This window comes from Anser brachyrhynchus (assembly GCF_964034855.1).
Source record: "Anser brachyrhynchus genome assembly, chromosome: 15".
Lineage (NCBI taxonomy): Eukaryota > Metazoa > Chordata > Aves > Anseriformes > Anatidae > Anser > Anser brachyrhynchus.
Window position 1 is genome coordinate 736,757 of NC_137733.1, and position 25,411 is coordinate 762,167.

General features: G+C 38.4%; 1 protein-coding gene across 1 annotated transcript in view; it reads left to right on the plus strand.

The window, feature by feature from the left end:
• Positions 1-22,232, plus strand: part of LOC308178380 (uncharacterized protein) — a 105,922-nt gene extending 83,690 nt beyond the window's left edge. Inside the window, exons 56-73 of the mRNA XM_080556924.1 lie at positions 598-738; positions 1,828-1,941; positions 2,336-2,464; positions 2,911-3,072; positions 4,257-4,421; positions 5,516-5,681; positions 6,893-7,077; positions 7,652-7,744; positions 8,030-8,234; positions 9,073-9,260; positions 9,959-10,056; positions 10,459-10,643; positions 12,496-12,698; positions 13,184-13,361; positions 14,039-14,148; positions 16,916-17,035; positions 17,501-17,640; positions 20,663-22,232. Coding sequence (XP_080413050.1) covers positions 598-738; positions 1,828-1,941; positions 2,336-2,464; positions 2,911-3,072; positions 4,257-4,421; positions 5,516-5,681; positions 6,893-7,077; positions 7,652-7,744; positions 8,030-8,234; positions 9,073-9,260; positions 9,959-10,056; positions 10,459-10,643; positions 12,496-12,698; positions 13,184-13,361; positions 14,039-14,148; positions 16,916-17,035; positions 17,501-17,640; positions 20,663-20,699 — 2,619 coding nt within the window. The 3' untranslated portion in view covers positions 20,700-22,232. The remainder of the gene's footprint in view (positions 1-597; positions 739-1,827; positions 1,942-2,335; positions 2,465-2,910; positions 3,073-4,256; positions 4,422-5,515; positions 5,682-6,892; positions 7,078-7,651; positions 7,745-8,029; positions 8,235-9,072; positions 9,261-9,958; positions 10,057-10,458; positions 10,644-12,495; positions 12,699-13,183; positions 13,362-14,038; positions 14,149-16,915; positions 17,036-17,500; positions 17,641-20,662) is intronic.
• Positions 22,233-25,411: the final 3,179 nt, after the last annotated feature.

The window sequence follows — 25,411 nt, forward strand, 5'->3', positions numbered from 1 at the left end:
CTTTTTTTTTTTTTTTCTGAATAATAGAAAAAGAATCAGAATTCCTTTAACAGTATCCATTTACAAAGTGCTAAAATTCCAAATTTTACTTTAGAATTTGTATAGTATGCATTTTTGTGTTGCTGTTCAAATTACCAAAACTATTTAAATGCTGCCATTACTTAAATTATCACAAAAAATATTTTCAAGTAATGTATGATACCTCCCAGCGACATTACAGAATTTAGTTCCTGACTCTGCAAATATTTTTGTTTGTGCTTGAATTTGCAAGCTCTGACTAATCATTCTGAGGCAGTGGAGCCCAGTGTGCCTAAAGATGAGATCAAACTTAAGCCTCAACAAACTTAAGCATGGTTCATCATCTCCATAACATGCATAGAATAGTGTTACTTTCAGATGTGTCATGTAAAATTCAAGTAGCAAGAATGTCCTTATTTAAACATCAATTTGCCTAGCTACTTTAAAAATGACTTTATTAAGCACACAGTTCATCTCAGGAAAAGGTACAGAAATATCTTGCTGGATGTATGTTTGAGGTCAATATATGAGACGTATTTTATTTCACAAGATTCTTTTACATCTGTTTATATTGATAAGGTATCAGTGTCATCTTCTCTGAAGTTTGGAAGAGACCGTGTGAATTACAGAGCCACTGTTGCCCACCCATTCAATTACACTTTGAGGCAACTGGAGGTTCATTCCCTGTCAGAAAGAAGAGCCAGAAAGTACAACCACCAGGTGAGATAATGTGTAAGGGCTACAAAATACAAAGCTGAAATACTATATTGACTGTTAGTGTCTTTTCATCTCAAAGAATTGCAGAACCAGATATCATCTTGAAAAACTGAAAAAGCACTAAGTGCTATCATCTACTTGTGTTCAAAACACGAGTGTTATTTCCATTTGTAAGCATAACTGTTGCTAGCTGACAGTATCTGTCTTGCCTTAGCATTGACCCACTTTGGATGGTAAGAAGCCAGAAACACACGAGAGCCAACCTAGCAATGAAATAAGGCAAATTTTGATGAACAAACTCCCATTCTTACAAATAAATAAATAAGCTAGAAAATAAGCCAGAAACCCTTTGATAAAGTTTTTTGTTTGTTTGTTGTTTTTTATGATAACCTAAATTTTAGTACCATGTAGGAAATTGCAACACAAGTGTGAAAATGTGTGAGACCAGAAAGGCTTTAAACTAAGATTGTTATGTATGCTTGCAAAGCATAAAGGGGGCAAAAAGATGAAGAACTCCTCAAATCATCCTTCAGGTTCAAAGATGATGGAATACTTTTTTATCTGAACATTGTATGCATAATGCAGTACCTGTACGGCATGGGCCTGGACACTTCAGTTGCTGAGGCTGAAGACTTTCTGCTCAATAACAAGCTGCACAAACTGTGTAATGTTCTGTTTGTTCTGTTTGTTGTGAAATATTTTGGTTGTCATAGTCGTGCCATTGAGAGCTCTCAGTAAGTCAATATGTCTCAAATGTCATGTTCAGTGTGATAAATTCTCTTGTAATGTCATTACTCCACTGTTACCATTAATTGCTATGCATGATAGACCAAATGCAGCTTCCCGAGAAGATAACAGAAAAGCTTCTATTGCTTCAGTTGTAAAAACGCAGTTTCTCTGTGCATTTTTCTAAGGCCTTCAGCTTCCAGACCACATGCATTTCAATGGAGTCTTAACACTTTTCTCTAGCAGTTTTAATTGTGTTGCTTTTTTTCTCCACTGGATGGAGATCATTCTGCTGCATTGCCATGAAGGCTCTTCTGCTAGTTCTAGTCCTGCTTCACTAGGCAAATCCTTGTCTTCTGGTTTCAGCTGCAGCTAACGTGGAATGGTGGGCAGCCTACTGACATCCAACTGACCCTGGAGGATAAATCAAGGCCAAACATCACTGCCTGGGATGGGTGTGTATCAGGCTCTTCAGGACAGGTATGAATCTTTGAGTCAAAGAAGGGCAGGGTGTAACTGATACCGTTTTTCTGTCTCAGAATGATTTTTTTCTCCACCTGTTATTGTATGAAAATCTTTTAACATTTTTTTTTTCCTGCTGCTGCCTCAGAGGAAGAAAAATAAAAGCTCTGAAGAATTCTGTTGCATGTTGCCAGATATTTTTGTATTTGGGATGCAGTTTTTTCCCAGGACAGGATATTCAACCTCTTAGAGACTAGAAGAGTATTTTATAGATATGGACTGTTCAGGGCTTCTCACAGGGATGTATTTTGCCCACAAAGCATAGTCCTCTAGAAAGGCTGATAATACTGAACACATTTTTTTTTTTAAATTACTAATATGTCTTTTTTTTTTTTTTTTTTTCCTCTTCCAGCTTCAGGGAGTATTAATTATAGAACACCTTCATGCATGTGGGTTTCTAGAGCAAACATCAACATCATTTAAGGAATACCTAGATCTGAACTGGGATGACAAAAAGTTCAAACACAATTTAACTTATGAGGTAAAAGAAGGCTGGTGTATCTGCTAACTTACCATATTTTTCATGGAAGTTGTTCTTAAAAGATGGAAATTTCTTTAGTTTTTGTATGTAATTTTGAATGGCTTTTAATAAAGCTTATGTAAAGCACCATGTTTTATGAAATACCACTATTTCATTTTACCTTTTACATCTTTCTCTCCATAGGAAGAAAAATAAATGTAGCATAAGTAAGAAAAATTGAGTTCTTATAAGCCATACACCTCACTTGTACCCTAAATTTGCAAAACTGTTGAGTTAATTCAGTAGGATGGGGCCTAACAACTGTGCTGTTAAACCAAAACATTGCCAGTTGGAAATGTTATGTAAAAACACTGAATCTGAAGTTGAGAGCTGAGGCAAAAGGGTCACTGAGGAATGTCTAAAGTTCTGTTGTCATATTTTAACTTCGCTTTCTCGGTTAATTGCAGAGAAATCGATTCCTATATCCTGATAAATTTCAGTTAGAAGCTGTTATGGAAAACATTTTCCTGACCTCATGCACCAAACAAAATATTCTGGGTAAAATAGAAACAAACTATTCATCTTGCCTGGACTATTACATGAGCTTTGAGTTCTGCGACATTCCAAATGTAAGTCTCACATAAACATATTGAACCTACTTCACTTTAAACTTAATTTCTGGTTTGGAGACTGAATTTTCCTCAGCTGCAATTTTTCACAAGAATTGCCTTACTTATGTAATTTAACAAACCATAAATAAACAATGCATTTTGATGGACTGCAGAGAAAGGTTATGTTTGCCACTGTAGTGTTACTTCTTCTTAGTGTTACTTCTTGGGGGGTTGGACCCGATGATCTTTCGAGGTCCCTTCCAACCCCTACAATTCTGTGATTCTTTTTCTGTAGGCCTTATTATGGTTGTAAGCATTCACCTGTCCTCTATGTTCTTTCTTTTCTATTCCTCTCTCAAAGATCTTTTAAAAAATTTCATGTTTCTGCAGAATACTAAAACAGGCTCATGTGTGATCAAAAATGAAGCTAGGCCTTACCCTGTAGTCAAAAGTTTACTTTTTATTTTATTTTATGCCTGCTCTGCTGGTAGTGATGGACTTTTGAACCTTATAGTTGTCATTTATTTTTATGTTACTCAGACAAATTGAAAACCCTTCCATGACCTTCCTTAGGTGCAAATTTTGACACCAAATTGCCCATAGATAGTCACAACAATAAAAATCTTTGAACTTGCAAGAAATGTGGTCTTTCTTTCCAGTTCCCAGTGGCTAAAACACATCTCAGTTTCCTCATTTACTGTCAGAGCATGTCACACCCTTTTGGGAATGAGAAACAGCTGCCAAATTCTGATGCCAGTGAAAAACTTTTTCCAAGATCAAGATGTGTTACTGCTTGTTTATTATGGGGAAAATGTATATATGTGTCACTTTAAAATCAGGTGCCTCTTTATTTTTTGGATCCTTTCAAAAGGGATCCTACATAGGGTAGCTGAGAAGCAAAAAGGCAAACATAAATTTGTTTTTAATATGGTTTTAATGGAATTTAGTTACAGTACAGCTGTTCATTGTCTGAGATTGTAATCAGTGAATATGCATTATTGTACCACAAAAACTGAAGATGTAATGAAGTAAGCACTGTGAGGAGGAGGCTGTGTTGATTTCTGAAATTACAAGTTTTATTCATCACTACATTGTGTAATTTCATGGGAATGCCAACACCCATGTACAGCCTCTTATTACTCTATGAAGAGCCCATTTCTTTGACAGAATTAAGCTTTAACACCTTCTTTGATTATACTTAGGTAATCGTTTTCTCTGGAAAACACCAGCTCAACAAAGGAGACATCATTTTGCAATCAGAGAGCAGATTCCATTTTTCTGATCATGGGAGACATGAGGGATTGATTGGAGTATCCTTAAAAAATCAGACCACAGCTGATGTGAAAAACTATTCTCTGGAATTTGAAGTGAGTTTTTATCTTATTTTATTGGTAGTGGATTTGTGGGGGTTTTATTTCCTAAAGACCTACTGCCATCTATCTTCCAAAGTGCTCAGGTGCAGCCAGTGGCTTGTAAAACATCAGGAAAGTACAGGCAATATAAAGTATTCTTGATTTCTTCAGTTCTGTTTTTAAAGGAGCAGTTATGCAATGTACAAGCAGTATGATCAAGACAGAAAGGAAGACAACAACATTAGTTATCTGCAAAGCTCAGTGACAAATGTAGTAAGTGTATATCAGCTGGAATATATAATTTTTTCAGAAGCTGTATGTTGTTATAGCTCACCTTCTTCAGCATGATTGGGCTGTTTGGTAAGGCAGGTAAAATCACCATAGCAAAAATAAAAAAAAAAAAAAAGAAATGAACTGTAAGATTCAAAGCATCATTTGCCAGAAAAAAAAAAGAATTGGCCTTCTTAAAAAAAGGCACAGAACAGCTAATACAATGCTCATCTTAAGGCAAATCTCTTCCTCTTTCTCTCCTCTGTTCTGCCTTTACTCTTAATTCTCTGTGATATGAATAACATAAACAAGGTGATGGTAGCAAAAGAGTGGGACAGAAGAATGATGTGGTCAGCACTGTCCAAACTCTTCATTAGGAGGAATGTGGGTAGTTAGTCATAATTAACTGAGAGAATAGGCCATCCTTTAAAAAATAATCATGATTTAATAAGTAACAGGCTAAGACAAATACTACATAATTTTTCGCTCTCTCTAAACTTGCTCTGCTTAGCCTTTCTCTATTCCTAGTTTTGGAATAAATCGCACAAATTAGCAGCCTTACAGGGAATTGACTGTCGGAGTATGTTTCTTTCATTGCTACCATTAAAGGATTGTCCACAAGCCTGGTCCTATCCAGTCATTCAGCTCTTGAGCCAATCATCCTCATGCCTGTGCCTCTCTCGGTAACTCCTATGTAAGCGCATAACCATTGGGAAACATTTCCCTCACCACTTACCCCTCTGTGGGAAGCACTGATAGTTGGGCATCATCTCTGAACATGGCTTCATTAATTCTGTGTGGTGGCTTTGAACAAATGTGTTTTTCCTTTATGGCTGCAGTTAAAAGGCTCTGAAGACACTTGGCTAGGCCTGACAGGAACTGCTACTTCCTCAGCTGTTCAGAGCCAAATCCTGGTGGAGGGGATTATTGATCAAAAAGAGAAAGTAAAAGTAGCTGCTTCTAAAGGAAAGGAGTGTTTGCAGTACTACATGGGGTATTTGAAAGGTACGTACCTTCAGAGCTATCAAAGGTATGAAGATGCAGGAGGAAAAGTTGTGTCTTAGTTTCTAGGGCCAAGCTAGCTTCAGTTTCATGGCAATCCAAAGCTATGGTCTTTCACATGATGAAAAGCTGAAGTTTAGAACTTGTTACACGGAGGTCAGTTTGGTGGAGACTTTTGTATGATTACTGCCCAGGGAAGGATTATAACGGTGACTGAAGATAGGATTCATTTCACCTTGATTTAGCCATCTTACAATTGTGTGTCTCATTTAAGATAGTCCTTATATTCCAATTTTGGTGAATGTAAAGAGAGAGGCACCTTTAAGAGGCTGGCTCAACCCCATGCTGAAACAGATGTATGAAATCACTCTCTGCAGGTCTTCCAGTCAGAAATCATTAGTTCTGACTGACCAGGGAGAGGAAACAGGGCTATCTCAGACTGTGCTTGGCTTTCGGATGACTGAAATTAGGTGAAATGAGACCTGCTGCAAGTGCTTCCTGTTGTGACTCATCCACCTTTTGGACTGTATTAGATTTATTTATGTGCAAACCAGGCAGATTTGGTGGTATGACAGTTGCCTCAGACTCGTTTTGTTGACTATCCCAGTCCTAGTTTCTGTTATGGATTTGCCTTCACACACTTCTGTTCACATACTTCTGCAATGGAATTTCTCTCATGGTCATGTCCTCACTTGTAAGTGCTGTGATCCATTTGCGATGAAGACCATTAGTTTATGGATTGTTGAGGTCACAAGTTTGTAGAAATAATTCAGCTCAAGTTTCTATACACAGATTCTGTGCACACCTCACCAGCTGTTTCTGTTTATTAGTACTTGGGCAGAAACAACTTACGTGTGTGACAGGTAGTTGACTGATAATCTTTAATTTATCACTTTTAAATTTCAGCAACAAAGGATAGTGGAAGACTAAAGTAGAAAAAAGCCTGTGAATCACTGTCTGAGAGGATTATTTTGGTTTATAGTAATTAATTGCTTTCTTTGCAGTAGCAAATCTGTACTTCTAAAGCATTTACAAGCCACAGAGGAGAAAATCAAATGTTGATGCTGATCTAATTTTCTCATGGTTTTTTTTTGCCCATGAATACCTAACACTCAGATACTGATTTATCAGCTAAGTAATTAAAAAGCTGTCTTTGAAACAATGTCTGTCAGTGTTGTTCCCATAAATGAAGTGCTCCCTTTTAATTTTCCAAGGGGATCTGGAAGAAGGAATGGAAGTCAGTGCTTGTACTGATGGGCAACAGATGGCTGCCATTAATAGCTATCTCAACATTAATGGTGAAAGGCAAGAAAACATGGGACAAATTACTCTAACAGCTGTTAATGAAAGCTTAAATTTTCTGACTCATGGATGTGGGGATCTAATTCTTAAGGCTGAGGTAAGAACCTTCAGTGGCAGTTAATCGTGGTGTGGCTTTTCCAGAATAGTGTTTAATCTTGTCAGTTGTAGCATCTTCTAGGCAGGCTTCAGTTGTGGGTTTTAGTGAGTAACCAGGGGAATATTGGTTTAAATTTTTAATTTGTAATAATATTATTTTACAATTTGGTGTGAAAAGATACCACGTTGAGAATTAAATAGTTCAGCTACACCTAGAAAACATAGAAAATATAGTACCCTCTCTTAAAAGGTCTATTCTGTGAAAAGGATAAGTAAAGTGAGAACAACACTAATTTGCCATGGCTGCTCAGCACATTGGTTACAAAACTGGGATTAGAATTCTAATAGGGTTTCACATACCTACTGCTTGGAGGAGGCTTTACGGTTTTTCATCCTTAGACTCTTCTGATTCCATTTCTAACCATTGAATAACACAAAAGTCATTTCACCCTGATAAATCAGAGGACACTGTGGATTTTTGCTGGTGTTGAAACTATTACAAAATTTAAGTGATTTAGACCCAGTACAAGCATTTCTAAATCATAAATTCAAAGTTTTTGTTCATCTTCTCATAGGACAAAATTAATGAAATTGGGAGCATTCTCAAAGCCAGACTGATTGAGAAGATAAAGAAGCTTGATGGATATATCTGGAGACTCAGGAGATCAGTAAGTACCTCCACAGCATTTGTGAAAGTATCATGAAATGTTCATTCAACGTTAATAAAAAATCATTAGGTTGTATACAGTTGTTTTGGTTTGCTTAAACATTTAAATGGCTAATCAGGTGCTAAACTGCAATTCATACATTGGCAAAAAGAACATTTCTTGGTCAAGACCTTATATCTCTGCACCTAACATTGAGAAGTTCAGAATTGCCTTGGAATGGAGTTAAAGCTTTGCTTGTGATCACTGTGTATTTTGATATTTCTTCTTTATTGGGAACCACTCCAGGTGCAGCAAATTGATTTTCTGTCTGAAGCAGCTGGCTGGCCTTCAATAGCCTCACAAAAGATAGCAGGATTCCTCCACTGTGTGGGTAGAGCTTTCACCCAAGTCTGGAAGCAAAGTGGAATCAAGCAGATACTAAGAAGCAAGCTCCCGCTTTACCTGAATAAAATTCAAGACGCTGTCCAGCAAATGCAGAATGAATTGCAAAGTAAGTAAAACCACGCAAAGCAAGGAGAAAAACTGCACATGGCAATGACAGTGCAGGGGGGTAGGGGGGGGAGGAGTATAAAAGATGCTGAACTGCACAAATGTTTCTATTTTGATCTAGCAAAAGTAGTGACCTTTGCTCTTACATATTACAGAGAAGGAGCCTTGATACAATCAGCTCTAAGTAACCCCAGTGTGGCCATCCTTCTAATGAAATCACTGAAGAAGCATTCTCTTGGTTGTAAGAGTCTGGGTTCAGTCAGATGAGAACAGAGACCTAATTCCTTAAGCTGAAGCAGTTATACTAATGGTTCCCTGGCAAGCATTCCCTCCCAAAGGGCTGTTCATATCCATCCTTGAGTTTTGAATGCTTGTACTAATCAGATTTCACTTGACCTGTTGTTTTCAAGTCTATCCAGTAGCCAGTATTTCTGGATTATTGCCCATGTTGAAACCATTGAGAAACATGGTCAGCCATAATTATCTGTGAGAACCTTCAGTTTTCAAAATAAGAGTAACATCTCGTTTTGAAACATCTGACACTAGACTCTTTCCACTCAAAAACAGGATTTAGTTGATAAACCTAATATAAGATGTATAAGTGGAACAGGGTTATAGCTAAATGCCCACTTCAGTTTTTCATGATACGGTGTCCACACACACACAGATGTGAAATATGCCTAACTGCCTTGAAGATAAAGCTGCCTTTTCCTGTTTTCTGTGTCCCTCCTTCACTTATGTTTGAAGCTGCAAGGATTTAAAATTAAAAACCAAATCGCTCTTGGTAATCACTTTGTAACATGTTATTTAAGGATTGTTTCATGTAATGTTTGCTTCAGACCCATTAGCAACTTTGAAAGATGCCTACTATGATGTAACCTTGAAGCCACTGGATGAAGTTTGGCAGGAGAAGACAGAAGAGTACCTGAAAAAAGTCCAGGCATTTTTGCCCAGGATTATAAAAGATGTTTGGCTAATGGAGCCAATCCAGATGGCATTAAGGACTGTTAAAACAGGCTTGGATATGGTTGGTATAATTAATTTCTTAATTTTTAATGTTTTGAAGGAAAAGGCTTACAAATTTAAGTCTTAGCTTTGAACTGTGGATACGCAAAAAATGTTTTTATGGAAATTGTGTGGTTATCTTTCCACATAACAAGCTTATGCACAGCTAATGTACTGTTCCTGAAATATCTAACTTGCTTTGACAGTAGTGCTTCAGTAGGACAATAGGAGAAGGATTTGCTTTACTGGTTTGGTTCAAATCAACAGCAGTGAACTGCTGCCATTCATGTAGCTTTTTCATTTTCTGTGCAGAGAGGAGGGATTGTGATTCCAACTAACAGTGTACAAACAAACAGGTTTGGGCTCCTGTAGTTGAAATGATAAAGGACATATCATGACAAAAATTTATATTAAGAAAGATATCAATCCCTTTGTAAGCCCCTGTAGCACATTAACTCTGTGAAGTATTGGTATACAGTAAGTAATGTTCTTTTAGGAAAGATATATATTTCTGTCCACTATTTGTTGCTGGAATGACTGAAGGCTGTCTTCTGGATACTAACCACTAAATGAAAAAGTGCTGTCAGGCAAGTGATAAATGCAAGAGAGGTTAAAGTGCAATTTCACTGATTGTTGCTTTAAAACTCATTATCAAGTACTGACCCTGCACTAAAGCCGTACAGAAGAGTTTTGTAATCTCCTTTTCTGGCTCTCCAATAGACCACACAGCAGATGCTCAGGTGGGCAGAGGCCATGGTTTCTAGAGCTGTGAGCAAGATTCGGAAGCCCTTACTCAACCTTTACAGTTTTTCAGCCAGGTAATTGTTTTTTTGGAGGACTTCTGCTGCTGGGTACCATTCTAAATGGATATATGTGTAGTTAATCTTCATATTAGCTTATATGCTTCAGGCTGAAGATAGCAACCTGGCCATTCTTTGCTGTGGGCACATCATATCATGATGTTCATGTTTGCTGTCTACTAGGAAAGTGTGCATTTCAAAAGAAACTACTCAGCAGCAAACAAAATAGCAATAGCTATGATAACTTGGCCTTATATGGCATGTTTTTTTGTTGGTCTTAGCAATTGTACATCTTTGTTTTGCTATTCTAACCAGACTACAGTTCTTATGAATATTTCACTTCCACATTTCTAACATAGCAACTGCATTTCATCAGTTTAGCAGTTAAGGAGCACATGTTGTTTTGCTTGTATTCTGCAGGAACTGTTCAGTGGCAGTGAAACTGCCAGTACTTCCTAAAGCATACTGCTCCCTGGATCTGGCAAATATTACTAATTATCTCATTGAAGAAAAGCTAATGAGGCCTCTCAAAGACCTCTACAACATCAACGTGGTTGCAGAGTATTACAGATTCAAACGAAGGATGATGGAGAGTCCCTTTGAACGTAAGCCCTTTCAAAGTGATGCTTTTGTTTTTTAGCTGGGTCAATTTCCAATTCATTCTAGTCTACAGATCCTATCTGGAATAGTGGTTTACATAGAGATGGTCTCTAATTTATAATTTGCCTTTAAACTTCTTTATATATAGTATTTTTTGTAAAACAGTGATTGTATGTATGATATTCACATTGAGGCTAAAGCTGTCACGCAAGAAATGCTCCTCTACTTAACAGTCATGCAAATCTTGAAACTCTTCACATTTCCTACTGTTGAGACTATAAATCAACAGGTGGCGTTAATCTGTCTTAGAATCATAGACTGGTTTGGGTTGGAAGAGACCTTAAAGATCAGCTAATTCCAACACACCTGCAGTGACCCCTCCCACCAGACCAGGTTGCCCAAAGCCCCATCCAGCCTGGCCTTGAACACCACCAGGGATGGGGCACCACAACTTCTCTGGGTAACCTGTTCCAGTGCCTCACCACCCTAATAGTAAAGTTCTTCTTGATACCTAATTTAAATGTACCCTCTTTTAGTTTAAAGCCATTATACCTTTCACTACACTCCCTGATACAGTCTTATCTATATGCTCTTGTGATTTGATTCTCCAGTTCAATGCTAGTCATAAAGTCATAGAATGGTTTGGCTTGGAACATCATCTAATTCCAACTCCCCTGCCATGGGCAGGGACACTTCCCACTAGATGAGGTTGCCCAAAGCCCCATCCTGCCTGGCCTTGAACAATTCCAGGGATGGGACATCTTACAGCTTCTCTGGACAACCTGTGCCTCACCACCCTTGTAGTAAAGAATTTCTTTCTAATATCTAGGAAGAAATCAATATCAATTCAATCTATGTCTACCCTTTCTTAATTTAAAAGCATTACCCCTTGTCCTCTCACTGCAACCCCTGACAAAGAGTCCCTCCCCAGATTTCCTGTAGCCCCCTTCAGGTACTGGAAGCCACTATAAGGTCTCCCAAGAGCCTTCTCCAGGCTGAACCCCAGCTCTCTCAGCCTGTCTGCGCAGGAGAGGTGCTCCAGCCCCTCGGTGGTCTTCATGGCCCTCTTCTGGGCTTGTTCCAGTATCACCATATCCTTCTTGTGCTGGGGGCCCCAGAGCTGAATGCAGTAAATGCAGTCATACCTTTTGACCCTGGGCCTTCTTGTGGAGGCTTTATCCATACTCTGAATCTGGTAACATCACTTCTGCTGACTCTAGGATGAAAAAACAGTGCTACCAGATCTTGAGCAGCAGTATTGCCTGAAAAGCACTGCTAAATACTAAAAGACTGCATTAACAGTCCCAACTGTCCCTTGTAGATAATGGATCTTCCAGAAAGACATCTTCAATGGCTTCCTTCCAGTAAGCAGACACAATGAAGGGCACTAAGAGTGGGTCTTAGTGACCAAGGAGTCTAAGTAATGTATCAGGAGTGCTTCTGGACTGCAACTGTGTTTGATACTCTGTTTTGGCAGGGTATTTTTTGATACAGTTAATATTCTTGCTCTTTCCTGTATAGGAATGTGTATGTGGGGGGGGAAGGGGGCACTATAACTATGATTATCAAGTAGCATGACTGTAAATCAAGGTGAGCTTTGAATCCTAACTCATATTTGCCTACACTTAAGGGCACTCACGTGGCTTTATAATGAAAAATAAATCATTAGATCATTTTCTTTCCTGGATGAATTTTTGATGCAGAGCAACTTTTGACTAATTAAAATGTACTAATAGCTTGGAAAATTCTTTTACGAGTAAACCAGTGAGAAGCTGGTCATGTTGCAATATGCAAGTAGCAGCACTTGCTGCTCTGTGGACAATTCACTGACATTTCTTCTGAAATATCTTTATCTAGATCATGCTATGTTAATGGGTAACAGGCACCTTATGACTTTTGATGGAAAAATTTATGATTTGGCAACAAAATGCAGTGTGCTTCTTGCCAAGGATTTTCTTCACAATACTTTCACTATAATACTAAATGAGGAAATCGGTGATTCACGATCACTGTATGTGGAGATGAACCAGAGCGTGATCAATATCTATCCAAGACTGAAGGTAGGAGGGCACAGTCAAACATTGTTCCTTTCTAGACCAGATATTATCTTCCACCCCTGCCCAAGTATTAAAGCTCCAAACATAGATCAGAACATTTCTTGGACATAACTGCCAGGAAGTGCACTGATCATTAATCAGGAAATAACTCCCCAAACCAAAACCACTTTTAACTCAGGGGCTGCCTCTTTTCTGTCTTGGTATTTAGAATGAGAGAGGTTTGGTGAACTTTTCAGCTTTTCTCTTACCTGGTCTAAGGGAATAGCAGTTAAAGAGGTCTGACGGACAAACTGGGCCCACAGCCTCAGTATACGTGGGAGGCTTTATGCTTTCCTGCTCTCTCAGAAGATTAACGCAACCCAATTCTTATTCCCTCACTCTGAGCTGAGCAAAATTGACGCCACCTAACCTGCAAACACAGTCTGAGCATGCCTTTCATTGGACTTCCATTGTGGCATATTTGAAATTGCATTTTCACTTTAAAACAGATGTCTAAGGTATCTGTGGTAGAGAACTGCCAAGGACTGGATCAATCCCTTGAAAAGAATGCCACTGATTCAAGGAAAGAAACCAACAAAATAGAAATATCTGATCACAAAGGAGTTTCTGTCTCTTGTGACTTTCAGTATGATCTCTGTACTGTCACTCTGGCTGGATGGCACCATGGTGAGTATCAATCATTCAGCTTGTCAGCTGTATTTTTCTGTACCTCTGGAGTATCCTCACCTGTACGGGGGTTGTCTTTCCTTTGCTTTTCCCCATTCATTTATACAAGCCCAGGAAATGGCATTCAGCATTCCCAGTTATTATCAAATAAAGCACTATATATGTCCCTCCAGTAAGGACAGCAAGTGTTTACCCAGGTTACACTATTTCAGAACAATAGAGCAGCAAGCAATAGGAGTTAGATGTAATGCAGTCAGCCCAATCTCAAACCTGTCTGAGAATCACTGTTCTATAGCAGGCTTATCTTGTCACACCTGTAAGAGCACAAGAGGGAGGCCTAACAGGCCTAACATTCGGGGGGGGGGGGGAGGGGGGGGTGTCGGTTGGAATACATTCCTATCCATGTGCCTCTATTCTAAAACTCACTCCGCTGAGATTAGCAGAGAATTAACATGATGTCTTTATCTGGTCAGGAGAAGCAAATGAACACCTAACAAATTAAATGCCATTGCAGTTTGAGGAAAAATATATAATGGATGCTTGGGCATATTTACACTCTTCAGCATTGCAGTTGAGCTCTGCTGTGTGGAATAATCAGAGCCCAGAGAGAGCTTCTGAAATTTTCCTGTGTCTACTCGTGACAACTACCTTTTTACACCATTTCAATTTAATTCCAGGTATTTCAGCTGGACTTTTTGGTACCAATGATAACGAAGCTGGAAATGAATGGATACTTCCTAATCATTCCTTCACTGATAATGTGCAAGAATTCACACAGAGCTGGCAGGTAAGGAGCTGAAGGGTTTTTTTTAATGCAGATTACCTATGGTGTTGGAGCACAAAGGACAACATTTTACATGCTGTTTTGTCTTACCTAGATAAACTGAAGCTAGACAGAGAAAACAGCAGCATACCCTAGATACTTTGTTTTTCTGTGTTTAACTGGGGCAAAAGTTGCACGTTTGCTAAAAGCCATCCAAGAATAACCAATGCATAGGTACTGAGCATTTCTGGCATAAATGGTAAGGTAAAACATGGAGGTTGCTTCTGCTGTTAGAAGAAGAAACTGATGTTGCAACCAAGTATATTTGATGTTTTCCTGTTTGCAATACCTCTGTGGAGTACAGAGCTGGGTGGTACTGAAGTTTGCTGTAAGTACCACAAGGCCATGGTTTGTACCAGACAAGGCCATGGTTTGTACCAGGAGCCCTCTTACATGATGGGTCTGAAGTTTTCTCCAGAGCTGGATGTTGTCGCTGGCAATGCTGAGACTCTTAATCATTTTTTGGTGTTCCTGATTCTCATTTATCAAGAAACAAAACTTTAGAAACCAGTAACTGGTAAAGTTGTTCTCTGCCCATGTGCCATTTAAGTGCTAAGTTTTTTTTCCAGAGGGTTAGCAGCTACTCTTTCAGTTATTAACTTACATGAAAGAACTTTTTCTATTTAAGAAATTATAACATTAAGTAAATAAGTTTTACTCTTTTACCAGTAGTTTTATACCTCTTTGCGTCAAAGAGACTTAACCTTAATTCATGTAATGTATCATCAGATTAAAAATAATCTAAATATGAAAAAGTGCATGTACACATGTGAATACAACTGACCAAAATAAAATCCTAGCCTTAATACGCTCTAAAGCCATGCTGACTGTTCTTCTAAATCCCTTCATGCATAATTTGAGAATCTACTAGAAACAAAGAAAACAACAGCGTACTGCTATTAAGATTTTCTGATTCTGTTTACTTTCAAGGGAAAGGACACCAGAAAGTGTCCCAGTTCTGGGCACAGAAATACTACTATTCTCATCTTTATTTCAGTACTTTATGTTAAAAAAATGATTGCTTCAAGTCTCTTGTACTTTTCCCTGCTATTGGCTAGTTATATCTAATAAGTTTGCAGCCTGTGCATGTGGGACCATGACATGACTGACTGTTGATTTGATTTTCTTAACTGCTACAAAGATTAACTTCTAACATATTCATAAAAATGCAACTATCTAATGCAAAAGTACCCGGAGAAGTTATTAATTGGTTATTACTTCTAGTTCAACAATACCTAATGAAACTTACTGTCATAAACAAGCTGGGGAGTCATGGATGACCTTCTTTAAGTGGCTGATGGCATAAAGGCTGTGCTTATGCTATTGATTAGTACATTTTATTTGTAGGCCATGGCATATTTGAAGTGCTGTGTACCGCCAAGAAAAATTTATAGATGACTCTAGCTGAACTCTGTGCTGTTTGCAGTCATATCCCGTTCAGTAAAAATGTAATAAAAGGACTGACTTGCCGATAATGTACTAGTGTCATACATCATTAAAGGAATGGCCGGAAATACAAATGTGCCAAGTCAGAAATTCATACAAAGTCTTATAAACTTTTATAAAGAGGTAAGAAGAGATGATATGGTGGAAATAACCAGTTCAAATAGCCAGCTTTTGCAGATGTGCTGATAAAATGGAGCTTGCAGAAAATCCTTCCTGACCAGAAGTTTTGGCATAACTGTACGTGATGCAGAAAGCAAGCAAAAGAATCGGGTTAAATCTGACCAAGTATCTAAGCCTGAAGCAAAAAGCAGTCAGTTGCCCTGAATTCCTGGAGTCACCTCACATTGCACTACAAACAGTCTGGAAACTCACTACCAGGAGCTTTCCTACAGCTACCTCAAACACCGCCTTGCAGATAGTCAATGAAGTTCTTGTGTTACAAGACCAGTGGCTGTCCAAAATGAGGGGATTAGTAAATTAACTTTGCAAATGTGTGACTCCTGCAGGAAGAGAGTTACCTGAGAGATTAAACTGGCAGTTTATAACTTTTTTTCAATTGACTTTGTTTGCTTAAAGAACTTCTAAACTCAGAGATGTGCCATCTATGGAAATTACTGATTAAAAAATGTATAAGTTGCTGATTTGATTACAAGTCTTAAGAAGTGTTTGGTCAAAACAAATCTTAAGAAATGTTAGTAAATGCTGTTCATTAGCAGTTCTGTTAATATTTAGTATCATCAGCTTTTGACTGGGACCATATTTAAACCATGTACAACAAAAATCCATCCGCATTTTGTTGTCCAAAAATGCTCATTCTTGTAAGGAACTTCAGGTGTGATGTTTTTTTCTTAATTTGTTTTCTTTTGTTTTAAGCCTTCTTGCTGTTTATTACGTATGAGTAACCCAGTGAGGAGATGAAGATTCCCCCCTCCCCACAAATCTAGTAAAAGCACAACTCAAATCTGTCATATATAATAAAGTTAAGACAAGCCAACTATTTACTGTGTCAGCAGCCACCCACTAGAATCCTTTAGTGAATAACAAAATCAATAGAAAAAGGAAACAATGTCTGTAATCTGTAATATTTATGAGACAAATACTTTCTTCATTTATGAAGAGCACAAGGTGCTTCACAATCTTAATGAAAAATGGATGTATTCAGGGCAGTGTAGTGAGCTGCCCATATCTTCCTTCAACCCACTTCACATTGTAAATCTGAAGAATTCACACTACTACGCTGATGTTTATATATATATATATATACACATATATATTATTTTCCTAGGTGAGCAAGTGCAGTCTCACACAGAAGAATGTGAAGCCCTGTCCAATTACAGATAAGGAAAAAGTCTGTAAGGAGTTTTTTGAAGAAGCACATTCTTGTCTCAGGAACTGCTTCAAAGTTGTAAGTATAACTGTGTCAACCAAGGACTACCCAAGTACTCAAATGTCATACTTTAGAACAGTACACAGAATTATTGCAAGGATATAGAAGTTTAATTGTAGAAGTTTAATTAACTTTAGAATTAGAACAATAATCCAGACAGGAGGAAAAAAAAAAAAAAGAAAAAATTGTATCAGCAGAAACATGGAGTGGTGTCCTTGAGATCTACAAAATAGTGACACGACTTTGCAGCACCCTTCAGCATAGTAGTTTAGCATTTGGAAATACAAATAAAAGCCTCAAATTCAGGATGAGAGTAAAGATTTGTGAACAGTCCTTACAAGGGAGAGCTGTGGGGAGGGGACCAAAATCCAAATTTCCTTTTCAATTCACTTCCAGGTGTATTGCCAGATCGCTCTCTCTAGAACAGATGTATGCTTGTACCCTGTACGCCAAACAAGTAAACAAACTCCCTTTCTGTTAAAGGTGGACCCCGAACAATTCTACATCATGTGTATATATGACACGTGTGAATCAAAGAAGTTGAAGGCTGCCTGCAGTTTAGCAGCAGCTTTTGTTCATTTGTGCAACCGAAATTTTGTTCCTGTGGAAATTCCTCCTCAGTGGTAAGTGTCCCTTCTTTTCATTCTGAATATTCTGACTGCATTGTTCCAATATTTTCATATCTGATATTCAAGATCACACAAGAAAATGAAACTAATGAATCTGACTGTGGGGTGAGTAAAAATAGTCCTATTCCAGGATTAATTCTTCTTGCGCCTTTTCTATCTTATCTATCTTTTCTGCTGCTTACTCAGAAGCACAGCGTAACCTATCTGATTCATACTGTAATGGCTTTCTTATTTCCTCCTAAATTGCTTTGTAGAAGGAAGCAGAGGGGATACTTGTAGTATATAAAGGAATTTCATCAGGGGTTCCAATTCTCAGATACTAATTTTATTTCAACCTTTTTTTTTGGTCTAAATAATGCATGTGGATTCATAGTAACAGTAATAAGTATTATATAAACATACCGAATGTACTCAGTGACATACTTTTGTACTTTTCATTCTCTTATAGTGAAATGATCTATCCTCTTTAAATTTACCCTAAAATTTCAAGATTATCATTAGGTATTTTAATGCAGATGTCATCTAGATAGCTATCTTCTGGGAATCTGAAGTTAGCAAGCTGAAAAGCTTGAAAGAACAGTAATTCTAGTTTGAAAATTTTGGCATTGCAGTCATTGCACATTTCATTGTGCATTGCTGCAGAATCTAGATTTAGGACAGTTAGTACTCTAAAAGTGACTGGAGTCATGTGTTTTGCTAACTGTACCTGTATTATTTGGTAATTATTGATAAGCGCAGGATTTTAAGGAATGAATTCTTGTTAAGTAAAGAAAAACCCGTGTAAGCCCACAATCCAAAAATACTGTTAGTAAGAAAGTTTAGTCCCTTCCTGTTCACTTTCTTCAGAGTTACTGCATTACAGTAGTTACTGCACCATACAACCATACAGTTACCGTTTCAGTATTATCCTATTCCAGTTCAACTTAACTATTTTGCAATATATGTACCCAAAGAACAGCAGTCTGTGCCAGAGAACTGCAGTAATCAGAAACGCTTTACCATACAAGGATTACAGCACCTGTACATTTAGGCATAATCTGTATTATGTATATTCACTAATTTGCACCATACGTCATTCCTACATTTTTTAACCTCTCTCTCTCCATTGGAGCATCTTTTTTGAGTTATGCTATTTATTGACTACTAATTGTGACAGAATGGTATATTGACAGTGATAGTTTGTACTACTTGAGCAATATGTGATTAGTCAACAATACTACTGTCTTAATAGAAATTACCATAAACTAAACTTATGGTAATGGACTTTATGCATGGTCAAAACTTGCTCTTTTATTCACCCATGTGACATTATTCCTTAGTTTAGGCAAAACAGAATGAAAGGACAAAGCCTTCTACAAAATTTGTTATATGCTTTTATCTTTGCACTGAATGAGAACATTGAAGGAAACACACACATTATTGTCATACTAATTACTGCCAGATTTGCCCAAGTAATAATTTAAGATATATTTTTACAAGACTGCAATGAGAACATTTACTGCAAGTGACAGAACCATGCAGATGAGCCAATTACATTTTTTATAAAAGTTTAAATTCAAGTGTTTCATTTCTAACTTCTATGCTTCATGCTTTGCTAGGGCTTGGTAATGAGAAAATAAAGATTTGTTTTGGTGGTGGTGGTGGTTTTTTTTGTTTTTTTTTGTGTTTTTTTTTTATATACACAATGCAATGTTACTCCTTTCCATTTGTAAACAGACCACCACCTCAAGAGAGCAATTTGGTGACTACAAGCATATTTGTGGTATGCTAAAAACTAGTTACAAGTGTTTGCTGCATCTTTACTCACTATCAAAGGGAATGACTATCAAATATTTGTAGATAATTGTGTAAGCTATAAGATACAAGCCTAGAAATCAAACATTCAATATACATATAAGTGCATTACATACATACACTCCCATATGCAGTAATAATGCCACATGGCATTATTTGCCTTATTTATTGAGTCTATTCTATGTGTAAACAGTAGATGGCCATGAAATTTCAATCTAGGTAGTATCTTGTAGGCAGTAAGTGGTTTTAGCTCTAACAGTTTATATAAACAACTCATCATCATATGAATGTGACATATGGAGACAAACTTTATTAAAATTGTGAGCCTGAACCTTCAGCTGATGTTGTGTCAAACAGAGTTTTAGAATGGCTTGGTAGCGAAAAGACTGAAGTCGGTCAGTGCTACTAGTTTACATTATCCCATTTCTAAGAAAAGGGATTGGAATTACTGTGGATCACAGGCTCAGTTAACAACAACAACAAAAGTATGCTACTAAAACAAGTAGAATACACTGGGATGCATGTATGAAGAAACACATTTAAGATAAGAAATAACTATTATCTATTCAGCTTATTTCATACATTTATTTTTGGACATGGTTTCTCTCTGTGGGGAAAAAAATTGAAGAGCTGAGGGAAGACATGAGTTAAGTCTTTAAATATGTAAACACACTAAAGAGAAGGAAGCGTAACAGACCAGATTGCAGTAAGGGAGAATTAGGTTGGATATTGTGAAAGAGATTTAAGGGCTCAGCTAGTCACGCATCGTAACAGACAGCCATCTAAGGTCATGAGAACAGAAGAGATGATGTCAGTCAGTAATAGACATATCTGCACTATTTTCTTTTAGAAAATAATTTCTTTCTTGTCAAGGGTATCCCATTAGATAGATGAAATAGTCTTAACAGTCCTTATTCAGGTCCCTTAAACCTGAGTAATAATGCTCTTCTTTTCCTCCTAACTGTGAATGTATCATCAAATATGAAGAAAGAACCTTACATTTTTATTCCAGTTTGGTGTATCTAGACAAAGCTGTAACTAAAACACTAGAATATTTTTCCACAACCTCTTGAAAACATCATAAATATACATGGTTCTATTTCTCCCTTCATAAATTTCTTGTACTTCAGCATAACAACTTGTATTATGTATCAGTTGTTAATTTCTATCCTTTAAGTACTTACCAAAAACTTAATTGGATTTCATCTCTTTTTCATTTCAGCTTGAGCCTTTTTTTGAGTGGTAGATACCAGCCCTGAAGATGGAAGAACCCCTTCAGCATCCAAAATAAAATAGCTATTTGGATAGCAATGTTAGGGAAAACAAGGGGTGTTAATGAGATAGTGTTATGATGATTAATATAATAAAGCATAAATAAAATAGAAAGCATAATAGGACATATAGTATAAAAGGAAAGCCTTTCACCCAGAAACACCTGAGGCCAGAGTAATCACTTCAGTACAATGACAAGAAACTATAATAAATCAGAAGGTATTGGATATGAGAATATCAGTTACTTAAAAATAAAAAAAATCTTTCAGCCGGTAACAGAATTGTTTCCTCAGAAGCCTTGAACCATAGCATGAATACATTTAAAAGATGACAAAAGATCTTTTCCAGTTCAGATTAGTACAAATAGGCTACTTTGTGAAAGCAGTGTATGAGCTTTGAACCTGTGCAGAGATGTTGACAACTTTTTCTCCAGAACTGAAACTCATCTGTTCAATACATTCTGGAGAAATTAACCTTTTTCCAGGGAAGTGCCCCAACACACATGAGGTTTGACAAAAATAAGATGGCTAAAAAGATACAAAGGAAAGCACTTAATCATTTTCATGCTGGCTGATTTTTCCCTTATCTATGTACTCATTGTTAAAAGAGAAGAAGCTTTCTTGGTATCTGCTCACCAGTTTCACATTCTCCCTTTGTGTCTTTAGGAGTCCCTTCTTGGAAGTTAGTTTACATGTTGGGAAAAGCTCTGGTATTCATAAAGTAGTCTTTAAGTGTTATAGATACTGTTGTGTAAAAGTACCTTATCTGTTGAATTATTTTCTATATCGCAAGTCTGTTGATTAAAAAATGCTTAACAGCGAGGCATATATTTCCCTACACAGTACCAGGAATGTGATTATTTAGTGAAAGGTAACATTAAAAAAAATCCTTCAGCTGTCTTTGCATAAGAATATACTAACATCAAAATAAGTGTTCTTAACTATGAAATGTTGATAAATAGTTGACTTCCTCATTTTTATGCTTCCCCAATTTTTATTGATTATTCATAAGAATAACGTTGTACTGATGAACAGTTAGAACTGGCTGAGTTTAAGTAGTTCCTGCAGTTGTTCATAGAGACAAAAACAGCAGCTGGCCTCACTTACCTTGGGTTTGGAATGCAGTAAATTGTTTAGTATCATCATCACATAGTCTCAAAGCTGCAATCTGGAATGCACCTACATGTGCACATAGCACTTGCATAGCTGGCTGAAGGTAACTGACAAGGATCAGAAGTGATAAAAGCACTAATAAGCCTTTAAAACACAGTCCTTTACTCTTTCTCAAATTAGGCCTCTCAAAGTTGTTTTTCACATACATAGCATGCGCAGAATCTTCCACTGCTTACTAGGAGCAACACTTTTGAGTACAACTAGTCCAGGCACTTAGATGGGTGCTTTAATAATGTTATCAGCTGGGGTTACATACAAGATGTTGCAAAGGGTACTGAAATCCAGAAGGAGCAGGTGCTTTCACACAGATTGATTAAAGACTTAATTCACAGTGTAAGAAAAAAAAAACCCTCCACAGAATAGCTGACCATCTCGCAGTGTTTTTCAGCTGGGGAAGCATCTGTTGCAGTTCATCTGTTGCAGCAAGGCCCTGTTGGCACAGGGAATTCCTAGATGCTCCTGGCAAACACGTGCACTTTTGCAACTGTTGCAGCTCTTGCTGCAAAAGACCTTGCTTCACTCACTGATACTAGCTTTACTTTTTCCCCTGAGAAAAATCCCAGCCTGTTAGCCCCCCCTCTCGCATTCTGAACGCTGCTGTACACAAATGCCACTCCTGGAAGAGTGGCACTGCTGTGGCACATAAGGCTACATGTAGCATACCACAGGTGATTAAAAACTCATTTAAACACCAATAAACATTTTAAACTACAAACATCGCACTCAGGGAGTGCTAGGTGTTGCTGAGCTGTTCCCCGCATACGCAAAGGGATGTTTTTGAGATCTTGACGTTAAGGATGGGGCAACCCAAAGAATGGAGGAGCGGTGACCTCGGATGACCGCCCCCCCCCCCCCCCCAGAGGTTAATTGGTGACCTCAGATGACCCCAGAACCCGAGGAATGGAGGCGCAGTGACCTCAGATGACCCCAGAACCCAAAGAATTGAGCGGTGACCTCAGATGACCCCAGGGGTCAATTGGTGACCTCAAATGACCCCAGAACCCAAAGAATTGAGGAGTGGTGACCTCGGATGACCCCAGAGGCTAATTGGTGGCCTCAAGTGACCCAAGAACCCAAAGTTTATTTTTTATTATGTTAGGCATTGGAATGGGCTGTCCAGGGAAGTGGTTGAGTCACCATCCCTGGAGGTCTTTAAAAGACGTTTAGATGTAGAGCTTAGTGACATGGTTTAGTGGAGGACTTGTTAGTGTTAGGTCAGAGGTTGGACTCTGTGACCTTGGAGGTCTCTTCCAACCTAGATGGGTCTGTGATTCTGTGAAAAAATGTCCCTCAAACCAAGTAAAATATGCTTCTGATTCCTCACAGACATGATCCTGCAGAAAGGATCCCCTTGTCAGGATGTGACTGAATTGTTTCCCTCTCAGGTCAAACCTTCAGTTTTAGTATTGCAAAACTGAGATTTTTTTTTCTCTGTGCTACCCATGGCTTTATCTGGACTGAACTTGTACACCTGATAATACTGCACATTTTAGAACGTCTTCACTGAAGTTGCTTTCTGTAAGACTACTGAAATGTTTATGCTTCATTTGAAGGTAAGGCAATACACAAACTGGGTTGTCCTACAGAAAATGTGTACAATCCGTTTAAGAAATAGCTCATGGCTCTACCTATCGGACAATATAAATGACTGACCTTGCCTCCTGGCTCACTGGAGACCAGGAGCTTCTGCATCTGTAACTCCTGCCAATCAGAGCAGTTTAAGCACAAACACACACGCCAACTGTCCTTAGAGGAGAATAGAGAGACTAAGTCATTCTTCCAAGCACAAGTATTTCTAGTGCCTACCACGCACGTTTATATAGGTCTTATACAGAGACCTATACCTAACTCCAGCTCTAAAAGTTCCCAGATGTTTATGTGTACCACACAAACTCTTATGCCCCAAAACTTAGTAGCAGAATTGAGGTTTTGAGCATCTATCAGAGGCTGAGAAAGCTGGAAACACACCAGGCCTCACGTTTGTGCTGGCTGTGCTCCGTGCTCAGATAAGCCGAGATGCATTTGTTACAGCTGCTAACATGGTATGCACAGAAGCCTTCCAGCCATCTGTCCCTGCCAAGGCCCAAACAGCCAAGCACTCCGAAGAAGATTCCAGCTCTGAGCTCCCCCTCCGCAAGGCAGGGATGGAGAAGCCCTACAACTCCTTTGGTTATGTACTCTGCTGTGCAACAGCCGCAAACCCACTGAACTTGAGACACGAGTTGAGCTGTGGAAAAGGCAGGATCTGCAGGCCCCAGCAGAGCCCTACAGCGCCTAACAGTCTCCTCACAGAGCTGCCACAGGAGCGAACCCATCTCTCCACCAGACAGGAAAGCCAGAGACAGGCGTTTTGGGCAAAGTCTGGAACCTAGGGCGCCCGAAGTGCCATCAACCACATGAGGTACAGCACAGCTAAACACCAAGTCACAGCCGTCACTGGAAGCCATTTGTTTGCAGGCTCAATGTTCAGCTTTGCTGAGCTTCTGCTTTGAGTTCCTAGGAAAGCACTTTTTAAGGTGAATCGTCATAAAAGCATCCAGTCTTGGCTTTAAAACCCTTAAAAGTTATTCTTTTTACTAATGTAAGTGTAATCCTTTCTGAAGCACTGCTTCAGCTAAGCAACAGATCTCTAATCAACTGCCAAGCGACATTTATAGCTTTAGACTGATTAAATATGCAAAACTTTCCAGAGGGCTGGAACCAGAGTTTATGCCCGGGTTTTTAGTGTGCTCAAGTATATGCTATGGAGCCAAACAGATAATGAAACACCCTAACTCAAGTAATGAAGAGATCTAGGTCTTTATGCTTAAGTAACAGCATTGAAATTGACTGTTAGAAAGCAAGAAAAGAAAACCCAGGTACTTAATTCACTCATGAACCTCTGGATAGGGCAGGGTGGTAAAACATGCAAAGAAATCCTCTACAAATCCAATCCAGCAATATTTAAATCGACCCTAGGTAAATACAACTATTCGGACATGTTCAGTGAATACACATCACTGCCTCGCTGCCAGATGGCTCAACAGTAGGTTAATCCTCTCCTCCTATTTGCTGTATTGCGTACTCACTATGGCAGGGTCTACAAGCCATATTTAACTGCTGCTGATTTATTGGCACAGGCAAGGATGCAGCAGGGCTTTTAGCTCGTATTTCCAGGGTTTTATTGCCTAGTTACAAAGCATAAGATTAACTTAACTGGAATGAGCTTCAGGTTTCTGGCATGTGAAGCATTCAGATGAAAGAGTATCTATCACTGGATGAAGAAGGTTGCCAACCAACGTGTCACCGCGTGGATCATTTCTGAATGGCCACAGCATTCCTCAGTGGATTTTTCCCAGCACTGAAAACAGAAAACATACCCAGGCTGTCAAAATCCTGTTTGCTCTGGCATTTCATCAGCAAGCTCTCTGAGCACAGGACCTCCATTACACTGCTGCCACTGATGTTGCCTCATTTGAAATACTGAACCGAAGGACGGAATTGCATACCTCTGAAATCCATCTCTTAATCTGCAAAGATCTCACTTC